This window comes from Pristiophorus japonicus, chromosome 1 (genome assembly GCF_044704955.1).
Source record: "Pristiophorus japonicus isolate sPriJap1 chromosome 1, sPriJap1.hap1, whole genome shotgun sequence".
Taxonomy (NCBI): Eukaryota; Metazoa; Chordata; class Chondrichthyes; family Pristiophoridae; genus Pristiophorus; species Pristiophorus japonicus.
This window is the reverse complement of record NC_091977.1, coordinates 362,605,965-362,626,134: the sequence shown is the minus strand read 5'-3', so window position 1 is coordinate 362,626,134 and position 20,170 is coordinate 362,605,965. Positions and strand designations below refer to the sequence as shown.

Below are 20,170 nucleotides of genomic sequence, written 5' to 3'. Positions count from 1 at the left end.
TGCAGCTCAGACCAATTATTTTACATTTAATTGTTGTATTGGTATTTTTGAACCTTTGGTTTTAACTTATTTGAAGCAGATAAAAAATGGCTTTAATCCTATGATCTCAGTTTATTTATTGTAAACTAGAATTGTAATGGCCATATGTATAATGAGCTATATGTTCAGCAGTAAAATAATTTAATTTAACAATTATTATGGAGATTGCTTGCATTTTAATTAGCTGTGTCAAGTACTTAATCATGCACTTAAATTTCCATTCTTGTCAGTTATTGATTGGTAAATATACCACCTGGATCATAAATTGCTTTGTCTCATTTGTAAAAATGTTATGAAACCCCAGCGGGCTGATGTTTTCTCAGGTAAGTTTCCTGTATCACCTACAATTCTGCTACATGAGATTACCCTCAAGTTTGAGAACCTCGTTAACTAGAAATTAGTTATAAGCAGTTGCTTTTACAACAGCAGGAGAGGGGTCTCTCACTGTTGGCTTCTAATGTACCTTCAAAAATAATTGACCCCAGAAATAGCAGAGCTGCACTGCCAGAATGTGGTGGGGCGGGACTTCTATCCAGCTGTCTGCCCCATTGATCAACCCATTTCAAACCTGGGTACAGGGTCGTTTGTTGAAACTTTAACAGTGCTCATGCTGTTTATTGTAATACTGGGATATCTGCCCCAGCAGGGCATTGGAATTTTAGATTGGCACCTTGCAGCTATGTCCAGGCAGGGGAGCTCAGGAGCTCATACGTGGGCTAACATTGCTGAAGTTCAAAATTCTTGTCTTGATCTTCCGAAATGATATGCACCACTCTTAGTGGCAATCCACATCTCATGAATGATTACTATTCAGATATGGCATTGTGGGGCCCAATTACGGACGTTGTATGGTGCCGGTGTCATGGAGGCAGGAGGGCAGAACAAGCACTCATGCCCTGTCTAAATTGCAGAACCTGGATATAAAGGAGTGGAAATGTGCTATTTACCAACAACCCCAGCTAATGTCAATTTTGAATCCAAAATGGGCCAGAGTTTCCAGCACATGATTTTTTCAATACTTTTCTACAAATTTCCATAGATTCTTTGAAAATATTGTTCTTGTGGAAAGTAAAACTGTGCAGAAAATATGACTCTTATAAAGTAGGGTCCTAGATCTGGTCCTGTGTAATGAGTCAGGATTAATAAACAATCTCCGAGTAAAGGATCCCCTTGGAATGAGTGATCATAGCATGATAGAATTTCAAATTCAGATGGAATGTGAGAAAGTTGGATTTCTAACCAGCGTACTAAGCTTAAATAAAGGAGACTATGAAGGTATGAGGGCAGAGTTGGGTAAAGTGGACTGGGAAAACAGATTGAAGTGTGGGACGATTGATGAACAGTGGTGTACATTTAAGGAGATATTTCACAACTCTCAAGAAAAATATATTCCAGTAAGGAGGAAAGGGTGCAAGAGAAAAGAAAGCCATCCGTGGCTAACTAAAGAAATAAAGGACGGTATCCGATTAAAAACAAGGGCATACAAAGTGATCAAAACTAGTGGGAGGACAGAAGATTGGGAAGCTTTTAAAAGCCAGCAAAGACTGACTAAAAAAAATGACTAAGAAAGGGATGATAGACTATGAAAGTAAGCTAGCACAAAACATAAAAACAGATAGTAAGAGTTCCTATAGGTATATAAAAAGAAAAAGAGTGGCTAAAGTAAATGTTGGTCCTTTATAGGACGAGACCGGGGAGTTAGTAATGAGGAACATGGAGATGGCAGAAACTCTAAGCAAGTATTTTGTATCAGTTTTTATGGTAGAGGACACTAACAATATTCCAACAGTGGATAGTCAAGGGGCTATGGGGTTGGGGGGGGGGGGGGGGTGGGGGGGGGAGGAACTTAACACAATCACAATCACTAAGGATATGGTACTCAGTAAGATAATGGGACTAAAGGCAGATAAATCCCCTGGACCTGATGGCTTGCATCCTAGGGTCTTAAGAGAAGTAGCGTCAGGGTTTGTGGATGCATTCGTTGTAATGTATCAAAATTCCCTGAATTATGGGAAGGTCCCAGGAGATTGGAAAACTGCAAATGTAATGCACCTATTCAAAAAAGGAGGCAGACAAAAAGCAGGAAACTATAGACCAGTTCGCCTAACATCTGAGGTTGGGAAAATGTTGGAGTCCATTATTAAAGAAGCAGTAACAGGACATTTGGAAAAGCAAAATTTAGTCAGGCAAAGTCAGCATGGATTTATGAAGGGGAAGTCATGTTTGACAAATTTGCTGGAATTCTTTGAGGATCTAACAAATAGGGTGGATAAAGAGGAACCAGTGGATGTGGTGTATTTGGACTTCCAGAAGGCATTTGACAAGGTGCCACACAAAAGATTACTGTACAAGTTAATGGAGTTGGGGGTAATATATTAGCATGGATAGAAGATTGGCTGACAAACAGAAAACAAAGAGTCGGGATAAATGGTTCATTCTCTGATTGGCAATCAGTAATGAGTGGGGTGCCGAAGGGATCAGTGCTGAGACCCCAACTATTTACAATCTATTTTAATGACTTGGAAGAGGGGACGGAGTGTAATGTAGCCAAGTTTGCTGATGATACAATGTGTGAGGAGGACAATGTGTGAGGAGGACATAAAGAGGCTAAATGAGTGAGCAAGAATTTGGCAAATGGAGTATAATTTTGGAAAGTGAGAGGTCATGCACTTTGGCAGAAAAAAATCAAAGAGCAAATTATTATTTCAATGAAGAAAGATTGCAAAGTGCTGCAGTACAGCGGGACCTGGGGGTACTTGTGCATAGATCACAGGGGGATAGTATGCAGGTACAGCAAGTGATCAGGAAGGCCAATGGTAGCTAGGCCTTTATTGCAAAGGGGATGGAATATAAAAGCAGGGAAGTCTTGTTACAGCTATACAGGGTATTGGTGAGGCCACACCTTGAATACTTCGTGCAGTTTTGGTTTCCATATTTACGAAAGGATATACTTGGAGAAAGTTCAGAGAAGGTTCACTAGGTTGATTCCGGGGATGAGGGGGTTGACATGAGGAAAGGTTGAGTAGGTTGGGCCTCTAATCATTGGAATTCAGAAGAATGAGAGGTGATCTTATCGAAATGTATAAGATTATGAGGGGGATTGTCAAGGTGGATGCAGAGAGGATGTTTCCCCTGGTGGGGGAGACTAGAACTAGAGGGCATGATCTTAGAATAAGAGGCTGCCCATTTAAAACTGAGATGAGGAGAAATTTCTTCTCTCAGAGGGTTGTGAATCTGTGGAATTCACTGCCTCAGAGAGATGTGGAAGCTGGGACATTAGATAAATTTAAGACAGAAAACGATAAGGGGATAAGGGGTTATGGGGAACAGGCAGCATGATCTTATTGAATGGCGGAGCAGACTCGAGGGACCGTATGGCCTACTCCTACTCCTATTTCTTATGTTCTTATATTTTTTTCTTTGATTTCAAATTGTTTATTATTGCCAACAGATCTTACCTACACTGGAGTCATTTGGAGTCTGCACTCGGGATGCAGATCAATGAACTAAAAATTATTAAATAGAAAGTTGCTTATTTATTGATTGAAACTGATGTGAGTATTCTCTGAGAGAATAATAATAATAGCCTGCTAGAATTATACCTCATCAGTCTTCTAAATTATTCCCCATATCAGCAATGAATACACACATCAGCAAAGCATTAAATGCTAAAATGAACAGCTGCAAAGTGGATATTTCTGTTCCCCATCTTCTTGCTACATTAGTGGTATTTTTTCCAGTCAACAGAATGCTCTTAGTTTGATTTAAGGAAAAATGCTATATGAAATCTATTTACTTAGGTTATAGATTGCACTATAACTGCATGGCTTCTCGGTATCTTTAAATGTGAACGTATAGCAAATAAAACTTAAGGTAAAAATAATAAATGGAATGAATTCTGTATTTTTGTTTTGTTTTTCTTTTCCGCTTCTTCAAATATTCCCAGGACTTTCCAGAATATTATATGGCAATGAACTAGATGCATGCAAATGTGTCCTCTGACCACCCCCTTGCCCAGCACACACAAGCACAAATCATTTACTTCTGCTTTGCTTATCTTGGGAAATGTGTAATCATAACTTGGGCTTCGACTCTGATAGTGTGGTTGAAATCAAGAAATTACCAATAAAGGAAGCAAAGTTTTGAATCTCTCTTTTACATAACACATAAAGTGCATCCCATCTAGTGCTGAACATCTGAATTCCAGACGCAGTTTCTAATGTAAAATGATGTGCATCATGTGGAAAAATTATAGGACCCTGTGATACAGTACAAAGAAGCACCAATGTGCTATTCCAATATGCTGCATTAATAACATGGCATACAAAGAAAATGTCTAAGGTTTAGCTGTAAAACATTTCATTTGATTCTGAATTTGTGTGTGACGACAAGTGAATAGCCAAAAGTGAAGAACGGAATCATTCACAACAGGAAATGTAAATCATGCCAGAGTAGCAGATAAGTGCAGCTAGAAATTGGCTTTCATTTGAAGTTCAGTTGGGCTTCTACTCCTAATTGCTTTCTAGCAGAGAGAATGTAAGTGAGTGAGTGAGTGAGTGAGTGAGTGGTATGTGTGTGCTTGTGTGTATGCATGCATATATACCTACATATGGGAGTTGATATTTTTTGCGCACTATTTTTATTTTAAGTGGGTTAATATTTGTTAAAATAGCACATCCAAGACATTCATTGGAACACGTTAATAGCGGAAAGGATAAGTAGGCAGCCAGTATCCATAGAATTTCACCCGAGTATGAAGCAGTACATTGAGAGGGAAACAGATTTATGGAACAAAGCAAACACAAAATCTCGTCTTCTATCTACCAAAAACAACTTGCATTTAAAGAGCACCTTTAATGTAGGAGAGAATCCTAAGATGGTGCTTCACACTAGGTTACTCATACAAAAATGGACATCAAGCCAAATAAGCAGTAAACGAAGAGTGTTATGTATGCAACACCTTGTAACCAGCATTCTACCACCACCAGAGGGCGTATCTGTTGGAATTCCAAGGGATCCCAGCATCCCTTGTATATAAGCAGACCTACCATGCTGTGCCAGCACTCTGAAATCAGAATAAAGAGACTAAAGTCACACTTACTCAAGTCTACAGTACTCAGTCACATTGCTTTATTTGAGACATAACAACTGGCGACGAGTAATAGATAACAAATTATCACGCGAAAATGAAGAGAACTGTCGGCATTCTGGAGAAATTCTCAGAAGGTGAGGATTGGGAAGCCTTCGTGGAGCGACTCATGCAATACTTCGTGGCCAACGAGCTGGAAGGGAAGTGAACGCTGCCAAACGAAGGACGATCCTCCTCACCGTCTGTGGGACAACAACCTATGGCCTCATGAAGAATCTTCTTGCTCCGGAGCAACCAACAACCTAATCATATGAAGAACCGTGTATGCTGGTCCTGGAGCACCTAAATCTGAAGGAGAGCGTTCTGATGGCAAGGTATTGATTTTATACATGTCAACGGTCTGAAAGCCAGGAAGTGGCGAGCTATGTCGCTGAACTAAGGCGTCTTGCAGTACATTGCGAATTCGATGGATTACTGGAACAAATGCGAAGAGACTTTTTTGTGTTTGGCATAGAAACATAGAAACATAGAAAATAGGTGCAGGAGTAGGCCATTCGGCCATTCGAGCCTGCACCACCATTCAATAAGATCATGGCTGATCATTCCCTCAGTACGCCTTTCCTGCTTTCTCTCCATACCCCTTGATCCCCTTACCCATAAGGGCCATATCTAACTCACTCTTGAATATATCCAATGAACTGGCATCAACAACTCTCTGCGGCAGGGAATTCCACAGGTTAACAATTCTCTGAGTGAATAAGTTTCTCCTCATCTCAGTTCTAAATAGCCTACCCCTTATCCTAAGACTGTATCTCCTGGTTCTGGACTTCCCCAACATCGGGAACAATCTACCCGCATCTAACCTGTCCTGTCCCGTCAGAATCTTGTATGTTTCCATGAGATCCCCTCTCATCCTTCAAAACTCCAATGTATAAAGGCCCAGTTGATCCAGTCTCTCCTCATATATCAGTCCTGCCATCCCAGGAATCAGTCTGGTGAACCTTTGCTGCACTCCCTCAATAGCAAGATTGTCCTTCCTCAGATTAGGAGACCAAAACTGAACACAATATTCCAGGTGAGGCCTCACCAAGGCCCTGTACAACTGCAGTAAGACCTCCCTGCTCCTGTATTCAACTACATTAGCTATAAAGGCCAACATGCCATTTGCCTCCTTCACCGCCTGCTGTACCTGTATGCCAACTTTCAATGACTGATGAACCACGACATCCAGGTCTCGTTGCACCTCCCTTTTTCCTAATCTGCCACCATTCAGATAATATTCTGTCTTCGCGTTTTTGCCCCCAAAGTGGATTACCTCATATTTATCCACATTATATTGCACCTGCCATGCATTTGCCCATTCACCTAACCTGTCCAAGTCACCCTGCAGCCTCTTAACATCCCCCTCACAGCTCACACCACCACCCAGTTTAGTGTCATCTGCAAACTTGGAGATATTACACTCAATTCCTTCATCCAAATCATTGATGTATATTGTAAAGAGCTGGGGTCCCAGCACTGAGCCCTGCGGCACTCCACTAGTCACTGCCTGCCATTCTGAAAAGGACCCGTTTATCCCGACTCTCTGCTTCCTGACTGCCGACCAGTTCTCTATCCACATCAGTATATTACCCCCAATACAATGTGCTTTGATTTTGCACACCAATCTCTTGTGTGGGACCTTGTCAAAAGCCTTTTGAAAGTCCAAATACACCACATCCACTGGTTCTCCCTTGTCCACTCTACTCGTTACATCCTTAAAAAAATCCAGAAGATTTGACATGCATGATTTCCCCTTCATAAATCCATGCTGACTTGGACCGATCCTGTCACTGCTTTCCAAATGTGCTGCTATTTCATCCTTAATAATTGATTCCAACAATTTCCCCACCACTAATGTCAGGCTAACCGGTCTATAATTACCTATTTTCTCTCTCCCTCCTTTTTTAAAAAGTGGTGTTACATTAGCTACCCTCCAGTCCATAGGAACTGGTCCAGAATCAATAGAATGTTGGAAAATGATCATCAATGAATCCACTATTTCGAGGGTCACTTCCTTAAGTACTCTGGGATGCAGCCTATCAGGCCCTGGGGATTTATCAGCCTTCAATTCCATCAATTTCCCAACCACAATTTCCTGCCTAATAAGGATGTCCTTCAGTTCCTCCTTCTCACTGGACCCTTGGTCCCCTAGTATTTCCGGAAGGTTATTTGTGTCTTCCTTCATGAAGACAGAACCAAAGTATTTGTTCAATTGGTCTGCCATTTCTTTGTTCCCCATTATAAATTCACCTGAATCCAACTGCAAGGGACTTCACATATCTATCGAAGCTTTTGCAGTCAGTTTTTATGTTCCCGGCAAACTTCTTCTCGTACTCTATTTTCCCCTTCTTAATTAAACCCTTTGTCCTCCTCTGCTGAATTCTAAATTTCTCCCAGTCCTCAGGTTTGTTGCTTTTTCTGGCCAATTTATGTGCCTCGTCCTTGGATTTAACACTATCCTTAATTTCCCTTGTTAGCCACAATTGAGCCACCTTCCCCGTTTTATTTTTATTCCACACAGGGATGTACAATTGCTGAATTTCATCCATGTGATCTTTAAATGTTTGCCATTGCCTATCCACCATCAACCCTGTAACTATCATTTGCCAGTCTATTCTAGCCAATTCATGCCTCAAACCATCGAAGTTACTTTTCCTTAAGTTCAGGATCCTAGTTTCTGAATTAACTGTGCCACTCTCCATCCTAATAAAGAATTCTACCATGTTATGGTCACTCTTCCCCAAGAGGTCTCGCACAACAAGATTGCTAATTAGTCCTTTCTCATTGCACATCATCCAGTCTAGAATGGCCAGCTCCCTGGTTGGTTCCTCGACATATTGGTCTAGAAAACCATCCCTAATACACTCCAGAAAATCCCCCTCCACCGCATGTCTCCCATGATAACTGCAGTACCTTTACTGCATGAATCACTAATTTCTTTCTTGATGCTGTCCGCAACCTTAGTACTACTGTTTGGTGGTCTGTACACAACTCCTACTAGCGTTTTCTGCCCCTTGGTATTCCGTATCTCCACCCATACTGATTCCACATCATCCAAGCTACTGTCCTTTCTTACTATTGCATTAATTTCCTCTTTGACCAGCAATGCCACCCTGCCTCCTTTTCCTTTCTGTCTATCCTTCCTAAATGTTGAATACCCCTGGATGTTGAGTTCCCAGCCTTGGTCACCCTGGAGCCATATCTCTGTGATGCCAATTACACCATACCCGTTAACTGCTTTCTGCGGTTAATTCGTCCACCTTATTCCGAATACTCATCGCATTGAGGCACAGAGCCTTCAGGCTTGTCTTTCTAACACACTTTGCCTCTTTAGAATTTTTCTGTAATGTGGCCCTTTTTTGCTTTTTGCCTTAGGTTTCTCAGCCCTCCACTTTTACTTTTCTTCTTTCTATCTTTTGCTTCTGCCCCATTCTACTTCCGTCTGTCTCCCTGCATAGGTTCCCATCCCCCTGCCATATTAGTTTAACTCCTCCCCAACAGTACTAGTAAACACTTCCCCTTGGACATTGGTTCCGGTCCTGCCCAGGTGCAGACCGTCCATTTGTACTGGTCCCACCTCCCCCAGAACCAGTTCCAGTGTCCCAGGAATTTCAATCCCTCCCTTCTGCAGCACTCCTCAAGCCACGTATTCACCTGAGCTATCCTGCGATTCCTACTCTGACTAGCACAAGGCACTGGTAGCAATCCTGAGATTACTACTTTTGAGGTCCTACTTTTTAATTTAGCTCCTAGCTCCCTAAATTCATCTTGTAGGACCTCATCACGTTTTTACCTATATCGTTGGGACCTATATGGACCATGACAACTGACTGTTTACCCTCCCTTTTCAGAATGCCCTGCACCCGCTCCGAGACATCCTTGACCCTTGCACCAGGGAGGCAACATACCATCCTGGAGTCTCGATTGCGGCCGCAGAAATGTCCATCTATTCCCCTTACAATTGAGTCCCCTATCACTATAACTCTCTCACTCTTTTTCCTGCCCCCTTGTGCAGCAGAGCCACCCATGGTGCCATGGCCATGAGGTTATCTTTCGCAAACTATTGACTGTTGAAACTCCGAACCTGAGCAAAGCCATAACGATATCCCAGGCATTTACATCCACCAGCGATAACACCAAACAAATTTTGCAGCATAAAGATGCATCGGCAAGTACTGTACACAAAGTAACATTGTTTTCAGGCAGGAATGCATTTGACATAACGTACACGCCTGCAGCTGCACGACTTCAGATGACTCAGAGTCCACCATCAAGCGTGAATGCGAGGCAATTAACACCTTGTTGGCACTGCAGAGATGATCATCGAGCCCATCAATGCTGCTTCAAACACTATGCGTGTAAAGGCTGTGGAACAATGGTACACCTCCAGCGAATGTGCAGACGAGCTGCAAACCCTGCAAACCACCACATTGCAGAGAAAGACCGATCCATGACAGATCAAACCAGACTAGAGTCTTGAACCGAGGAGGCAGAAGTGTACAGGGTACATACCTTCACCAGGAAATGTCCACCAATCATGTTAAAAGTTGAACCGAACGGAATTCCAGTATCCGTGGAATTGGACACGGGTGCGAGTCAGTCTATCATGAGCAAAAAGGCCTTCGAGAGGCTGTGGTGCAACAAGGCACAAAGGCCCAAGCTGAGCCCTATTCACACCAAGCTGAGAACTTACACTAAAGAGCTGATCCCTGTAATTGGCAATGCAGCATTAAAAGTCTCCAATGATGGAGCGGTGCATGAACTACCACTATGGATTGTACCAGGAGATGGCCCCACACTGTTCAGCAAAAGCTGGCTGGGAAAAATCCACTGGAACTGGGATGACATCCGAGTGCTTTCGTCCGTCGACGATGCCTCATGCGCCCAGGTTTTGAGCAAGTTCCTCTCGTTGTTTGAGCCAGGCATCAGAAATTTCTCTGGGGCGAATGTGCAGATCCACTTGGTTCCCGATACAGGACCCATCTACCACAAGGCACGTGCGGTGCCATACATGATGCGAGAAAGTGGAGATCGAGCTGGACAGGCTGCAACGAGAGGACATCATCGCGCCGGTTGAGTTCAACGAGTGGGCCAGTCCGATTGTTCCGGTTCTCAAGGGCGATGGCATGGTCAGAATTTGTGGGGACTATAAAGTAACTATTAATCGTTTTTCGCTGCAAGACCAATACCCGCTACCCAAGGCAGACGACCTATTTGCGACGCTGGCAGGAGGGAAGTCATTCACAAGTTGGACCTGACCTTGGCCGACATGACGCAGGAGGTGGCAGAATCTTCGAAAGGCCTCACCTGCATCAACACGCACAAATGTCTGTTCATCTATAATAGATGCCTGTTTGGGATTCGATCATCCATGGCTATTTTTCAAAGGAACATGGAGCGTCTGCTAAAGTCGGTTCCGCACACCGTGGTTTTCCAGGACGACACACTCGTCACAGGTCGGGACACCATCGAACAAGTGCAGAACCTGGAAGAGGTTCTAAGTCGGCTAGATCGTGTGGGACTCAGGTTGAAACACTTGAAATGTGTTTTCCTGGTGCCAGAGGGGAAAAGAATCTTGGCAGACGGCATCAGACCCACTGACGCAAAGACAGAGGCCATCAAGAATACGCCAACACCACAGAACATGATGGGGCTGCGGTTGTTCCTAGGACTCCTCAATTACTTTGGTAATTTCCTACCCAGGTTTAGCACCTTGCTCGAACCTCTACACATGTTGCTGTGCAAGGGAGATAACTGGGTATGTGGGAAATCACAAGAGACTGCTTTTGTGAAAGCCAGAAATCTGTTATGTTCCAACAAACTGCTTGTTCTGTATGACCCATATAAACGTTTAGTGCTAGCTTGCGATGCATCTTCGTACGGGGTCGGGTGTGTGTTACAACAAGCAAACGAATTGGGAACATTGCAACTGGTCGCTTATACATCCAGGAGTTTGTCCAAGGCCGAAAGGGCCTACAGCATGAATGAAAAAAAAGCTCTGGTTGCATTTACAGTGTGAAAAAAAATGCACCAGTATCTGTTTGGGCTGAAGTTCGAGTTAGAAACTGATCATAAGTCGCTTATATCGCTATTCTCAGAGAGCAAAGGTATTAATACCAATACCTTTGCTCACATTAAAAGATGGGCGCTCATGCTGTCTGCATATAACTATGTAATTCGCCACAGGCCAGGCACAGAGAACTGCGCTGATGCTCTCAGTCAGCTACCATTGCGCACCACTGGGGTGGAAATGGCGCAGCCTGCAGACTTGCTCTTGGTGATGGATGTATTTGAAAACGAAAAGTCACCCGTTACGGCCCGTCAGATCAGGACCTGGACCAGCCAGGATCCTTTACTGTCCCTTGTAAAAAAATTGTGTCCTCCATGGGAGCTGGTCCAGCATCCCAGCGGAGATGCATGAAGAGATAAAGCTGTTCCAGCTGCGCAAAGACGAAATGTCCATACAGGCAGACTGTCTTTTGTGGGGTAATCGCATGGTTTTGCCTAAGAACGGCAGGGAAACGTTTATATGCCACCTACACAGTACCCACCCAGCATAGTAATAATGAAAGCTATAGCCAGATTCCATGTGTGGTGGCCTGGCATCGACTCATATTTAGAGACTTGCATGCGCCAATGCAACACATGCTCTCAACTGAGCAATGCACCGTGAGGCACCGCTAAGTTTGTGGTCATGGTCCTCCAAACCGTGGTCTAGGATCCACGTTGACTTCGCTGGCCCGTTACTAGGCAAAATGTTCTTGGTTGTTGTGAATGCTTATTGAAAATGGATTGAGTGTGTAATAATGTCTGTAAGCATGTCCACTGCCACCATCGAAAACCTACGAGCCATGTTTGCCACGCACGGCTTACCTGATGTCCTTGTCAGCGACAATGGGCCATGTTTCACCAGCGCTGAATTCAAGGAATTCATGACACGCAATGGGATCAAGCACGTCACATCTGCCCTGTTCAAGCCCGCATCTAATGGCCAGGCAGAACGGGCAGTCCAAACCATCAAGCAAAGTTTGAAACACATGTCGGAAAGCTCTCTGCAGACCCGCCTGTTCCGAGTCCTGCTCAGCTACCACACAAGACCTCACTCGCTCACCGGGTTCCCCCCTGCTGAACTGCTCATGAAAAGGGTACTCAAAACAAAGCTCTCTCTAGTCCGGCGGCATCAACAAAGCTGAACCATGATCACTCAAAATTGTCACGCGATATTGAAGTCAGTGACCCTGTATATGTACTCAACTATGGACATGGTCCCAAATGGCTTGCTGGCACTGTCGTAGCCAAAGAAGGTAGTAGTGTGTTTGACATCAAACTTGCAGATGGACTAACTTGCAGAAAGCATTTGGACCAAACCAAACTGCGATTCATAGACAGCCACGAGCAACCTGAAGAGGACACCACCAACTTTGACTCTCCCATACACACATAAGTGGCAACCGACATCATGGTTGACCACGAAGCTGAACTCATCATCCCCAGCAGCCCAGCAAGGGCAGCTGTGCAGCAGCCCCACGAAGGCCCAACCAACTCACCTGCACCTGTGTTTGTACCGAGACGATCGACTAGGGAGCGGAAAGCCTCAGATCATCTCACCCTGCAAATAAGTGTACTATTGACTGGAGGGGGGGGGGGGGAGTGATGTTATGTATGCAACACCTTTTAACCAGCATTCTACCGCCACCAGAGGGCACATCTGTTGAAGTCCCAAGGGATCTCAGCGTCCCTTGGGAGCACTGTATATAAACAAGCCTCCCATGCTGTGCCGGCACTCTGGATTCAGAATAAAGAGACTAAGGTCACACTTACTCAAGTCTACAGTACTCAGTCACATTGCTTTATTTGAGACATAACAAAGAGCTTTGTCAAAGAAGTAAGTTTTAAAGAGGATCTTAAAGGAGGAGAAAGAGGTGGGGAAGCAGAGAGGTTTAGAGAAGGAATTCCAGAGCTTATGGTCAGGATGGCTGAAGGCCGTGAAGAGAGTGGGGGATGCTCAAGTAGGCAGTGTTGGAGGAACACAGAGATCTTCAGTGTGTTGTAGGGCTGGAGGAGGTTACAGAGGTTGAGAGGGACGACACCATGATTTGAACACAAGGATGAGAATTTTAAAATCAACGCATTGGTGCACTGCGAGCCAATGTAGGCCAGCGAGTATAGGAGTGATGAGTGTGTGGGACTCAGTGCGAGTTAAGATATGGGCAGCAGAATTTTGGATGAGCGCAAGTTTATGGAAGGTGGAAGATGGGAGGGAAAACCAGGAGAGCTTTGGAATAGTCAAATCTCAAAATTATAAAAACTTGGTTGACGGTATCAGCAGCAGATGGGCTGAAGTAGGGCAATCTTTGTGAGAGTAATTCACTTTACTGGGCACCCCTTAGCCACTAAATGCATGGGGAGAAAAAAAAAACTAAAATAAAATCCACAAAAACATTCCCAAAATACTGCCCACGCCACCACAACATAAATCGCAAAAAAGATTACGTGCAAAAGAAATCACACTTACCTTAGGAGTCCATTACTTACCTCTCTGCAGTCGGTATCATTGATTTCCCAGGCGTTCATTACAGGGTTCACTGTGGGGCGTACAGGTCAGCTGAAGTCAAAACTTGCACCGATGTTGCAACCAGGGGCGTTGCACACCAGCGCAGCTTTTCCAGGTGGTGTTGCTCCGCGCCACTGCAGCCCCAAGGATCCCTGCGGGGTGCTGGAGGTTGACTGCTGGCCCACAAGACCTCACTGCCACCATTGCTGCTGATCCAGGGCAAAAAACAGCGCAGAAGACCCAAAAATCTGTCTCATAGTCCACAACTGATATAGCACCTCTGGCAACTGATATCAAACAGTGCCTTGAATTGCCAGAAAATGGGATTCTCAGAAGCTGCTTTAAAATAATATTCTTTGACATAAACATTTAAACATTCTTTTTAAAATTAGCTTCTGCTTGTATAAGAATCAATTATGGCTCTTTTAATAGCTAGTTTCAACACAATCGATTAACAGATAATAAGGAAACTCTGTCGTTAATTGTTTCAAGGTTTACAGAGGTCATTTAAAAACAATCTCTTCAATTCAGATTAAAAGAACCTCTTTTGTTTATTGACATGATTATAAAATACTTTAAGCCCAAAAATAATTTGGTTAGGGAAGGTGACCCTTCATAATACATTATTCTATTTTTTTTTAATTCATATAAGGTTGGAGCATACTTAAGTGATTTTTAAAGGTTCCGGCTACATGGATAGTAGTAGGTTAGGATAGTTAATTTTAAAATATGAGAAGCGTGCTAAATTTGTTACTATTCATAATAAGATGTCCATTTTTATCTCGTTGATGAGACATGAGTGAAGCTGTGGAATACGAGTGCATGAACATTTATCACTTTCATTTGAAATTCACTCTTCTGCTATTTTAATGAAGGCATTAAGCTATTTTAAATAAAATGGGTTAATATGTACATACAAAGTTTATGGCAGAATAGGCCAACTAATCCATCAAGCCTGCCCCACACCATGATGTTTGGAGCATCATGACTAAACACTTCCCCACAACCTCCCTCCTCTGGAGCCATGTAGTCCCCTGGGAGGTGCAAAAAAACCCAGGACCAATAAAGGAAAAAGTTACTCTTGAAAATTCCTCTCTGACCCCTCAGGCAATCAAAACCAGTCCAGCAGATAACATGGAACAAGTGTTATCAATAAAGGCACTTACCTTCTATATGGTGCAATCTCTACCCCAGTCCAAATTCACTCTGGTTCCGTAATCCATAAAATGGATTTAAATTGAAATTAGAGGAACGTTACAGAATAGAGGCAAAGGGGGCGAAATTTCCCCTTGTCCGGAAGTCCCACCCTCGACGTGGTGTGTCCGTGAAACGAGGCAGAGTGTTGTTTCCGGCCCCACAAAGGGGGCGAAATTTCCCCTTGTCCGGAAGTCCCATCCTCGACGTGGTGTGTCCGTGAAACGAGGCAGAGTGTTGTTTCCGGCCCCACAAAGCTGCCGTGAGTACCGGGGCCCGCAGGCACATTCCCCTGAGAGGTGCAAAGGGGTCGGTGCGTGGTTGGCATGCACGGCAATGATGTCATCGCCTGTTGGGGTTTTAATCGCGGGGCGCAGCACTAATTGTACAGTGGCCCCCAAACCTCCGGGGCAGTTTCCCCGGACACACGAGTGCAGCCTATCCCCAGACGAAAAGGCCACTGCGCACCACTCGTGCCCCTGTGGAGGCACTAACGGAGTTATAAAAAGGGGCAATTTCAATACTTAGCCGACATTCCCATTGAGCGCAACTGCCCCACTAAGAACTCAAGATCAGGAAGTACCCCTACGATGCCATCTCTGATAAACTCCATTATTCCCTTCTGCCACTTTATAACCAGATACCTGATAATAGATTACAAGCACACTTTTTTGCAATAATGGAGGGAGGATGAGCTCTTTTTGCTATATGTACAAAAGTACAAAAGCATAGATCTGCAAGATCTAAAAAGCATACCTATCTCAAATTCCTCATCCTCTGTCAAATTTTGCCCAGTGAGCATCGCTGGTGGAGGTTGGCAGATCCGTAGTTGATAGGCTGCAAAAATCAAAAGTTCATTATTCATCAGTGCAGCTTATAAAAGATCCAGTTTTTATTTACAAAAATAGATCCTATGTTATAAACTAAATGATTTGGGAGAAAGAATAGAATTTTTGTTGAATGAAAGTACCATACATAAAACCAAGCTACTTGATTAGAATGATCACAAGACATATTTTAGGTGAAAGCAGTAATTACTTGCGCAGCAGTGATTTTCAGATAGAATTTACACATGCAGATTTTTATGAATACTTCCTTGATTTTATTGCTAAATTCAGATTCTTGATCTACAACATATCTTATTGATTCTAAATGTATATATTTTAAATTACAAACAGGCAGCAATGGCTCAAAACTTGGTAAGGTACAAGAAGCCAGGCTGTAGATTAATTTTACACTTTAAATATCACTTTGAAGATTGTTATAGAAGTAGTCAGATTCTCTGGTCAGTGCAGGGTGATTCTGTGAGACCGTGCTCACTAAGGCTAATTTTGGGATCCTGCACTTCCCGTGCTTGCTGGGAGTAGAGGTCAGAAAATTACTCAATACTTAGCCGACATTCCCATTGAGCGCAACTGCCCCACTGAGAACTCAAGATCAGGAAGTACCCCTACAATGCCATCTCTGATAAACTCCATTATTCCCTTCTGCCACTTTATAACCAGATACCTGATAATAGATTACAAGCACACTTTTTTGCAATAATGGAGGGAGGATGAGCTCTTTTTGCTATATATAGCAAAATTGTAAATGCAAGTAGTGATCCATTGCTTCTCTGTGGGGCGCAGAGGAGGACTTTCCCAACGGCATGCCTCCTGGAATGCAAGGAAAATAAAAACATAAGGGCTGAAAATTCCCCAACCTTGCGCTGGGTTTTTCGGCGGTATTTCGCCGTTTTTGGCAGAAAATAGTGCGGTGGGAAATTCCCTGAAGTCTTGCGCCGGCGGTTTTGAAATACTGCTGGGGAGCGGACCGCCAACGTGCAAGACTAGAAAAAGCACTTTTGCCGAATATTTGGCTCAGCGGTGATCTGTAGATAGGACAAAAAAAAACGCCGGGTAAGTTAAAGTTTTTATTTTTAATTATTTTTCAGCGATTCTCTAGAAAAGGGTCTTCTGAATGTTTTGTGATTTTTAATTTTTTGGAAATTTTTTGGGGGGGGGGTGTTTTCCCCCCTCCCTAGGCCCAATTCGCAACATTATCGGCCTCGTAGAAAAGTTGCAAAAAATATGCGGTTTGCGCTGCAAATCTTTGTGCAACTCCGATTTTTATTGCTGGGTGCATATTTTCCTGAATGTTAGGTCTCAAAAGCATAATGGTGTGAATAACAGTATTTTTGGTGAAAAATGCCAAAAAAATACTGCTATGACAAAAAATCTAATTTCTAGCCCACAGCTTGTTGTGCTTTCTCTGGCCCTGTCTGCTATTCCCAGCAGGTTTTACATGGTGGGGAAGCTAACAATACTCCACCACACGACCAGAAAACACCAGGATTGGTTTGATGAGAATGATCAGGAGATCCAAGAGCTAATAGATTGCAAAAGCAGGGCATTTCTGAGCCTTAAGCAACAACCCAATTCCAGAGCAGCAAAGCAGCATCACTGACGCCTCAAGGTTGAGGTCCAACAAAAAACCCGGGACCTAAAGTACAAGTGGTAGATGGAGAAAGCACAGGAGATACAGCAGCTGGCCGACAGCCATGATGTGCGAGGATTCTTCATTGCAGTCAAGGCCACCTATGGTCCAAACACCCAAGTCCCCACCCCACTGCTGACCAAGAACGGGAAAACATTCAAAGACACCACCGAGGCAGTCAGGGCCCGCTGGAAGGAGCACTTCGAAGATCTCCTCAACCGAGACTCTGCCTTTGACAGCATGCTATCCACCACCACCTCAGTAAAACCCCAACACTGCACGAGGTAGAAAAAGCCATAAGACAGCTTAAGAACAACAAGGCTTCGGGAGCGGATGGAATCACTGCTGAGGCACTGAAGTATGGTGGAGAGGCACTATTGGCGCGAATACATAACCTCATCTCTCTCATCTGGAGGGAGGAGAGCATGCTGGGAGATCACAGAGAAGCAGTGATCATGACCATCTTTTTAAAAGGGACAAGTCCGACTGCGGCATCTACAGATTAATCTCCCTGTTATCAGCCACTGGGAATGTCGTCGCTAGAGTCTTTCTCAACCATCTTCTCCCTGTGGCCGAGGAGCTCCTCCCGTGCTCACAATGCGGATTCCGTCCCCTTCGGGGCACAACAGACGTGATATTTGCAGCGCGACAGTTACAGTTAAAATGCAGGGAACAGCACCAGCCCTTATACATGGCCTTCTTCGACCTTACAAAGGCCTTTGAAACTGTCAACCGCGAAGGACTATGGAGGTTCTCCAAAGGTTTGTCACCATCCTCCGCCTGCTCCATGATGACATGCAGGCCATGATCCTTATCAACGGATCCATCACAGACCGAATCCACGTCTGTACCAGGGTCAAACAGGGCTGCGTCATCACCCCAACCCTCTCCTCAATCTTCCTCGCCGCCATGCTCCACCTCACAGTTGACAAGCTTCCCGCTGGAGTGGAACTAAACTACAGAATCAGTGGGAACCTGTTCAACCTCCGCCTTCTCCAGGCCAGGTCCAAGACTACCCCAACCTCTGTCATTGAGCTACAGTAAGCGGATGACGCCTGCATCTGCGCAGATACAGAGGCTGAATCCAGGACATAGTCGACGTATTTACTGAGGCGTACGAAAGCATGAAGCTCACACTAAACATCAGTAAGACAAAGGTCCTTCACCAGCTTGCCCTTACCGCACAGCACTGTCCCTCAGTCATCAAGAGCCATGGTGCGGCCCTGGACAACGTGGACCACTTCCTGTATCTCGGAAGCCTCCTATCAACCAGAGCACGCATTGACGACGAGATCCAACACCGCCTCCAGTGCGCCAGTACAGACTTCAGTCACCTGAGGAAAAGAGTGTTTGAAGACCAGGCCCTCAAAACTGCCATCAAGCTCATGGCCTATAGGGCTGTAGTAATACCCACTCTCCTGTATGGCTCAGAAACATGGACCATGTACAGTAGACACCTCAAGGCGCTGTACAGTAGACACCTCAAATACCACCAACAATGTCTCCGCAAGATCCGACAAATCCCCTGGGAGGACAGACGCACCAACATTAGCATCCTCGACCAGGCCAACATCCCCAGCATCGAAGCACTGACCACACCTGATCAGCTCCGCTGGGCAGGCCACATAGTTCGCATGCCAGACACAAGACTCCCAAAGCAAGCGCTCTACACGGAACTCCTTCACGGCAAATGAGCCAAAGGTGGGCAGCGGAAACGTTACAAGGACTCTCTCAAAGCCTCCCTGATGAAGTGCAACATTCCCACTGACACCTGGGAGTCCTTGGCCAAAGACCGCCCTAAGTGTAGGAAGCGCATCCGGGAGGGCGCTGAGCACTTCGAGTCTCATCGCCAAGAACATGCAGAAATCAAGCGCAGGCAGAGGAAAGAGCGTGTGGCAAATCAGTCCCACCCACCCTTCCCTCAATGACTATCTGCCCCACCTGTGACAGAGACTGTGGTTCTCGTATTGGACTGTACAGCCACCGAAGAACTCATGTTAAGAGAGGAAGCAAGTCTTCCTCAAATCTGAGGGACTGCCTATAATGATGACTCAGGCCTCAGGTTAAAATGGCAGATCAGGTCCCAATGTCATCATTGAAGCCAGAACTGCACATTTATAGAGAACCCTATATTTTAAAATTTCAGTCAGCCAGATTGGGGCAGGAAATGCGTGGATAAGACACCACTCCATTTTAACCGACCCAACTCCTGTTTTCCCCTAGGTGGGGAATGAAAAAAATGATACCAAGGTCTTAGTTTCATTTAGTAAATATAGTAGAACTAAATATTATTGTGTCAATGCAGGTAGAAAACACGCAGATATTAGCTTATGTAATTTAGCGTTAAATAAAATATTACTCGCTAACTTAATTCCATATATACTGAAGAGATATATGAATGCATGCGGAAACTAACCATGGTAACTGAGGATGAAGGAGCCACCAGTTGTGAAATCACTGTGGAATTTGATTAGGATCTGGTTTGATGTACTGTAGACAGACTCCAGAGCTGTATTGCCACTAAATTGTCCAATCTGAGGAGCAGTCTGTTCTGGTCCATCCCTAAATAAGACAGTGTTAGAATTAATTCAGGCTGTGAACTGATCAGTAGGTTCAAGCATAACTGTGGTAAAATAATAGCACCATTTAACTGCAAGGACTGCATTTTTGTACCTTTGCTAATTAATGCATTGATTAAGACTATAGGGTCAATTTTTTATCCTACCTACCTGGATGAGCAATTAAATTGAGCAAATTACTTACTTGCTCTGATAAGG

The 20,170-nt window shown here is 44.2% G+C and overlaps 1 protein-coding gene across 1 annotated transcript in view; it reads right to left on the bottom strand.

Moving 5' to 3' along the window:
* csmd3b (CUB and Sushi multiple domains 3b) overlaps positions 1–20,170 on the bottom strand; it is a 3,002,015-nt gene that overhangs the window by 190,998 nt on the left and 2,790,847 nt on the right. The window contains exons 44-45 of the mRNA XM_070874966.1: positions 19,810–19,955; positions 15,675–15,755 (exon numbers count right to left, since the gene is read on the bottom strand). Coding sequence (XP_070731067.1) covers positions 15,675–15,755; positions 19,810–19,955 — 227 coding nt within the window. The remainder of the gene's footprint in view (positions 1–15,674; positions 15,756–19,809; positions 19,956–20,170) is intronic.